The sequence below is a fragment of the Nicotiana tomentosiformis genome, chromosome 2 (assembly GCF_000390325.3).
Source record: "Nicotiana tomentosiformis chromosome 2, ASM39032v3, whole genome shotgun sequence".
NCBI classification, from domain to species: domain Eukaryota; kingdom Viridiplantae; phylum Streptophyta; class Magnoliopsida; order Solanales; family Solanaceae; genus Nicotiana; species Nicotiana tomentosiformis.
The window spans coordinates 38,434,424-38,441,810 of NC_090813.1; the positions used below are offsets into that span (position 1 = coordinate 38,434,424).

Consider the following 7,387-nt stretch of genomic DNA (forward strand, 5'->3'; position numbering starts at 1 on the left):
TAAATTTGGCTTGAAGTAGGATTTGGTGTTATTGGGGTCCAATTGGGATTCCGGACATGGGAAAAGTTCAATATGGTGATTTAAGACTTGCCCGCAAAATTTGGTGTCATTCCGAGTAGCCTAAGTATGTTTCGGCGCGTTCGAAGCAAGTTGGAAGAACTTGAAGTTCATAAGTTGATTCAATTTGGTTTGGGGTATGATTCTTAGTTTTGTTGTTATTTTATGTATTCCGAGGGTGCGAGCGAGTCCGGTTTATGATTTCAAACTTGTTGGCACATTCGGATGGGGCCTCGGGGGCCCCGGAGGCCATCCGGACGATGCGTGAATTGGTTAAAAGTCAAGAGGGTTGTTGGTGCACCAGTTCTGGTATGCCCGCACCTGCGACGTTTGGGCCGTAGGTGCGAGCCCGAAGGTGCATGGCTTGGGTCATAGAAGCGGCTTTGGGAACATTGGCCTTGGACTACAAATGCGGGTTGTTGTGAGCACCTGTGAACGTGCAGGTGTGGTTGGGGAGGACGCAGAAGCGGCTCATACCGCAGGAGCGGCCTACTCGCCGTAGAAGCGGAACCGCAGAAATGGAAATCCCGTCCTGAGAGGCAGCCCTCGCTGGGCTTGAGGAACTCCGCATAAGCGGACCTAGCACCGCAGATGCAGTAGAGACACCGGAGGTGCGAAAAACACTGGAGGCAGAACCTCATTTAATTCAGGACTTGGGCATTTTGATCTCATTTACTTCATACCTTGGGCGATTCTTGGAGCTCTTAGAGAGGGTTTTTCACCTAACACTTTGAGGTAAGTAATTTCTACATAATGTGAGTTAAATACATAGATTATGGTATATTTAGCATGTAAAAATTGTGAAATCATAGGTTTAGATGAAAACCTAGGTTTTTTATAAAAATGGGATTTAACCACGAAAATGGTTATGGAATTTAGTAAAAATTTTATATTTGAGTTCATGAGGTTATGGGTAACAACTTTCTTCAAAAATTTTCGAAATCCGGGCACGTGGGACTGGGGGAGAATTTTAGGAATTTTTCAATTAGGGTTGGGAAATCACTTTAATAGTTAGGATATGGACTTTTGAACATGTATTGATTATTTTATGTAACATTTGACTAGTTTCGAGTCATTTGGCACCGAGTTAAGGGTTTAAAGTACAATTGTGGATCGGAAAGTAAGCTTTGAGGTGAGGTAAGTCTCTTTTCTAACTTTGTAATAGGGAACTCATCCCCTTAAGTGAGTTTTGTTGTAAATTGCTTGTGTGGGGAGCTACATACGCACTAGGTGACGAGAGTCCGTGCGTAGCTATATTCCATATGAAGTCCGGGTAGTCTTAGGTTTACACAATGCCTTGTTGATATCGTTATTTGATTACGCTTATTAACTTCCTTGAATAGAGCTGAAATTGAGGATTTCAAGATTTAAAAGTTTCCAGTTTGGATCTCTTATTTTTTAGAAAGAATTGAGGAATATTATGATAACTTTGAGAAATTTATGTTCACTCGCGTCGCCAGTATTTTACGCGAGCGAGGTAAACTCCACTACTTTCATAGGAGCGGGTCGTTCGCCTCGGCAGGTTAATAGATACATCTATGGTTCGTATCGTTCGACCCGCGGTAGTGTATACAGTATATGTATATGTATTTTGGATCGGGTCGTATGTCCTCGACATGATTCGTGAGTAATAATATTTGGGGCCCATTGGTACTTGATATCGTTTTATTGGCTTGAAAGTTTAAATGGTTAAATGATGAAAGTTAATTTGGGATTTACTATTAGTGAAAGAATTATTTATTTATTCCTTGTTATTGAGCTTTCACTGTCATTTTTGCCCATGCTTATTTAAAATTTCATTATTTTATTGCTAGCCCATAGTAAGTGTCGAAGTCGACCCCTCATCACTACTTCTTCGAGGTTAGACTAGATACTTACTGGGTACATGTTGTTTATGTACTCACGCTACACTTCTGCACTACCCGTGCACGACCTGAGGCAGGTGCATTTGGTTATCAGTCAGGCGCGCATCCTTGATTTCCATGAGACTCTGCGGTGAGCTGCCTTCTGAGCCCGTTCTACAGCACCCGAAGTCTTCTTTTTTCTTATACTTTCTGTCTATTTCACTTCAGACGGTAGTGTAGTAGTTTCTTTATTATATTCTATTAGTAGCTCATGCATTTGTGCCACCAGGTCTTGAAAATTATGCTAGTAGACACATGATGATTTTTGGATATTTACTTCTCCTATTTATGCATTAATTAAAAATCAGCTATTTTTAGAATGTTAAAAGAAACAATCATGTGGTTATTTCCCTGTGGGCTTTCCTAGCAGTAACGTCGGGCGCCATCGCGACCTATAGGAGAATTTGGGTCGTGACAACATGGTATTAAAGCACTAGGTTCATGTAGGTTTCACAAGTTATGGGCATGCCTAATAGAATCTTGCGTATCGGTGCGGAGACGTCCGTACATATCTTCGAGAGGCTATAGGGTATTAGGAAACTACTCTTTCTTCTTTTTCTATCATGCAGTTGATGTTATACTGAGTATCTTCTCTTATTCTCTCATAGATGGTGAGAACGCGCACGGCTGATGTCGTGAGGAGCTGATCCACTTGTTGCTAGAGGCCGAGGCAGAGGCCGGGGGAGGGCACCAACCCGAGGTAGGGGACGAGGATGTACCAGAGTTACTCCAGTTATGCCACCAGCGGCTCCAGTAGAGGATCCTATTGTTGAGGAGCAGGACGAGGTGCCTGCGGTAGATCCAATCTCGGTAGATTTCATGTCAGCATCGGGCTTCCAGGAGATCATGGGTCGTATGCTACGGTTCATAGATACTATGGCCTAGGCTGGTTTATTTTTGGCAGACCCAGCCACATCCCAGGCGGGAGGGGGAGCACATACCCCTACTGCTCAGGCTCCTGGGTATGCAGTTGGTGTATATCATACCCCGAGCACACTACCCGTGGATAGAGCCTAGCCAGTGGCAGCAGCCATACCTGATCCCAGTCCAGATGTGGCCGACAAGCCACAAAAGTTATTGAACAGATGGACTAGGCTACACCCACCTATCTTCGAAGGTGAGCGACATGAGGATCCCCAAGACTTCATTGATCGGTGCAGGGACAGACTGCACAACATGAGTATATTAGAGTCCTATGGGGTGGATTTCACTACTTTCCAATTGGAGGGCAGGGCCCGTAGATGGTGGCAGTCTTATCTTCTTCGCAGACCAGCAGGTTCTCCTCTCTTGACTTGGGACCAGCTCACACGTACCTTTCTGGATAAGTATATTCCACCCTCTCAGAGGGAAGAGTTACGGTTTAATTTTGAGTAGCTCCAGCAAGGACAGATGTTAGTGACCGATTATGAGGCGAGATTCTCTGAGTTTTCTCGCCATGCACTTATGAGACTTCCTACTGAGGTAGAGAGAGTACGGAGGTTTGTTGCGGGGTTGCACTCCGGCACTCAGGCCACTATGGCTTGAGAGTTTGAGATGGGGACCTCTTACCAGCTAGTGGTGGAGATAGCTCGGAGGATTGAGGGTTATCATTAGCGAGGCCAAGAGTAGATGTCGCGGGACAAGCGGTTTCGTTATTCTAGAGGATTTAGTGGTGCTCAGTCTGGGGGTAGAGGTCAGTTTGGGACAGTCTAGCCTAGCAGGCCTACATATCCAGCACCACCGCCTCTTCGGGGTGCTCCAGCGCGACCTTATTTCAGTGCCATGCCCAAGAGTTCCTATCACCCACCAGCTATTCAGGGTTCTTCCAGTGGGTATTCAGGCCATCAGGGTCAGACTTCAGGGTAGCAGTCTACCGCTCTGAGGCGTTGTTATGAGTGCGGGGATCTTGGCCACATGAAGAGGTTTTGCCCCAGACTTTGGGGCAAGGCAGTACATGAGAGTTCTCAGCCTATGATTACAGCACCAGCTGTCGCACCAGCCATCCGGCCACCTAGAGGCAGAGGGCAGGTAGGGGCCGTCTTAGAGGTGGAGGCCAGGCAAGCAGAGGTCAGTCAGGTGGCGCTCTAGCTAGATTCTATGCTTTCCCAACTAGACCAGATGCAGTGGCCTCAGATGCCGTGATCACAGGTATTATTTCTGTTTGCGGTAGGGATGCTTCAGTATTATTTAATCCAGGGTCTACCTATTCATATGTGTCATCTTTGTTTGTTCATTTCCTGGATATTCCTCATGAGTCATTGGGTACTCAGGTTTATGTGTCCACTCCGGTGGGCAATTCTGTTATTGTGGATCGGGTCTTTCGGTCCTGCATTGTCACATTCTATGGTTATGAGACTAGAGCGGATATTCTGCTACTTAATATGACTGACTTTGAGGTCATCCTGGGCATGGATTGGTTATCTGTATATCGTGACATCCTTGATTGTCACGCCAAGACTGTTACCTTGGCGATGCCAGAGTTGCCTAGATTGGAGTGGAAGGGTTCATCTATCAGCACACCTAGTCAGATCATCTCTTTTATGAAGGCTCGACACATGGTCAAGAAGGGTTATTTGGCTTATCTAGCCTATGTTCGAGATACTACCGCAGAGACTCCGGCGATTGATTCAGTACTTGTAGTCCGGGAGTTCTCTGATGTGTTTCCTTTTGACCTTTAAGACATGCCACCAGATCGGGATATCAATTTCTGCATTGATTTGGCTCCAGGTACCCAGCCTATATCTATCCCACCATACCGCATGGCTCCAAAAGAGTTGAAGGAGTTGAAGGAACAACTTAAGGAGTTCTAGCAAAGGGGTTTGTCAGGCCGAGTATATCACCTTGGGGCGCACCAGTGATATTTGTGAAGAAGAAAGATGGGACTATGCGGATGTGCATTGATTACCGCCAGTTGAACAAAGTCACCATTAAGAACAAGTACCTATTGCCGCGTATTGATGATTTATTTGACCAGTTGTAGGGTGCTAGGGTATTTTCTAAGATTGTCCTAAGATCAGGGTACCATCAGTGGAAGATTCGAGGTTCGGATGTTCCGAAGACTGCTTTCCCGACTAAGATATGGCCATTATAAGTTTCTAGTGATATCCTTCGGTCTGACTAACGCCCCGACAGCGTTTATGGATTTGATGAACCGAGTGTCCAGGACGTATATTGATTCGTTCGTCATTGTCCTCATTGAAGACATCCTTATCTACTCGCGTAGAATGGAGGAGCACGAGTAGCATTTGAGAGTGGTGCTTCAGACCTTACGAGAATAGAAGCTATATGTTAAGTTATCCAAGTGTGAGTTTTGGCTAGATTCGGTAGCATTATTGGGGCATGTTATATCAGGCGTTGGTATTAAGGTGGATCCCAAGAAGATTGAGGCAGTTCAGAGTTGGGCTCGTCCTACTGCGGCGACTGAGATCAGGAGCTTTTTGGGGTTAGTAATTTATTATCGCCGGTTTGTGGAGGGCTTCTCATCTATTGCAACACCTTTGGTCCGATGATTGTGAGGCGATCTTTCAGAATCTCAAGACAGCTTTGACTACGGCACCGGTTCTAGTGTTTTCTTCCGATTTGGGGATGTATACCGTGTATTATGACGCTTCACGCGTTGGTTTAGGTTGTGTATTTGTTGTTGCATATGCTTCACGTCAGCTAAAGCCCCATGAAAAGAATTGCCCTATGCATGATTTTGACTTGGGCATGATTGTTCATGCTCTTAAGATTTGGATGCATTATCTTTATGGGGTGTCCTGTGAGGTTTACACTGACCATCGCAGCTTGCAGCATTTGTTCAAGCAGAGGGATCTAAATATGAGGCAGCATATGTGGCTTGAGTTACTGAAGGATTATGATATCACCATCCTTTATCATTCATGCAAGGTGAATGTAGTCGCGGATGCCTTGAGCAGAAAGTTAGAAAATATGGGTAGTTTGGCATTCATTTCAGCGGAGAAGAAGGACATAGTTGAGTATGTAGCTAGGTGCCTAAATTGCCAGCAGGTTAAGTATGAGCACCAAAGTCCAGATGTCCTACTTCAGCAGATGACTATACCGGAGTGTAAATGGGAGTGCATTACTATAGACTTTGTAGTTGGGTTGCCGCAGACCTTGCAAAAGTTTGATGCAGTTTGGGTCATTGTCGACAGGTTGACCAAGTCACACTTCATTTCGGTTGTGACTACATATACTTCAGAGAGGCTGGCCCAGATTTATATTCAAAAGATAGTTCGGTTGCATGGTGTGCCTATTTCCGTCATATCATATAGAGGCCCTCAATTCACTTCGCATTTCTGGAGAGCGATACATGGTGAGATGGGGACTCATGTAGAGATCAGCACTGCCTTTCATCTATAGACCGACGAGAAGTCGGAGTGGATAGTTCAGATCTTAAAGGATATGCCCATAGCATGTGTGATTGACTCTGGAGGGTAGTGGGATTGATTCTTGCCTTTCGCCGAGTTTACTTACAACAACAGTTATCAGTCTAGCATCGAGATGGCTCCATTTGAGGCTTTATATGGTCGGCGATGTCGTTATCTCATCAGATGGTTTGAGCCCGGCGAGGCCAAGTTATATGGTACTAATTTGGTGAAGGATGCCTTGGACAAGGTAAAGTTTATTCAGGGCCGAATTCGTACAGCGCAGTCCAGACAGAAGAGTTACCCGGATCAGAAAGTACATGATTTATCATTTATGGTGGATGAAAAAGTTCTCTTGAAGTTTTCGCCGATGAAGGGAATCATCAGGTTCGGGAAGAATGGCAAGTTAAGCCCAAGGTTTATAGTCCCATTTGAGGAGTTGAGACGAGTTGGGGAGGTTTCTTACGAGCTTGCCTAGCCTCCCAGACTATCAGGAGTTCATCCAGTTTTCCATGTATCTATGATCCGGAGGTATCATGCCGACATGTCGCATGTGTTAGACTTCAGCATTGTCCATCTAGATGAGAGCTTGGGTTATGAAGAGGAACCAATTGTCATTGTTGATAGGCAGGTTCGCCAGTTGAGGTCCAAGAAGGTTTTTGCGGTAAAAGTTCAGTAGAGAGGCCAACCAGTCGAGGAAGCGAATTGGGAGGCTGAGGAGGACATGCGGAGCAGATATCCACAATTATCCATCACTCCAGGTATGATTCTAAACTCGTTCGATGACGAATGTTTGTTTAAGAAGTGGAGAATATAACGACCCAACCGGTCATTTTGCCTTCTAGAACCCCGTTCCCCTAAATACGACTCCACCTATGTGCTTTTACTGTTTTATGACTTGCGGGGATGGTTAGTTCAGGAATTGGAAGGGTTCGGGTTGAAATCGAAACACTTGGTTCCTTAGTTTGGCTTTAAAAGGTTAAGTTTAACTTCGGTCAATGTTTTGAGTAAACGACCTCAGAATCTAGATTTGACGGTTCCAATAGGTTTGTATGACGATTCTGGCCTTGGGCGTATGCT

At 45.2% G+C, this 7,387-nt stretch overlaps 1 protein-coding gene across 1 annotated transcript; it reads left to right on the forward strand.

The window, feature by feature from the left end:
* Positions 1-3,569: 3,569 nt before the first annotated feature.
* Positions 3,570-4,618, forward strand: LOC138904642 (uncharacterized). Its single transcript, XM_070193148.1, has 2 exons — positions 3,570-3,633; positions 4,137-4,618. The coding sequence occupies exons 1-2, from the start codon at positions 3,570-3,572 to the stop codon at positions 4,616-4,618; spliced, it is 546 nt and encodes a 181-aa protein (XP_070049249.1).
* Positions 4,619-7,387: the final 2,769 nt, after the last annotated feature.

What these genes read in the sequence shown, in the direction of transcription:
- LOC138904642 (XM_070193148.1), top strand. Translation starts at nt 3,570, where the DNA reads ATGTCGCGGGACAAGCGGTTTCGTTATTCTAGAGGATTTAGTGGTGCT. An exon ending in TGCTCAGTCTGGGGGTAGAG is followed by an intron (nt 3,634 to 4,136) that starts GTCAGTTTGGGA and finishes TATTTAATCCAG; the next exon opens with GGTCTACCTATTCATATGTG.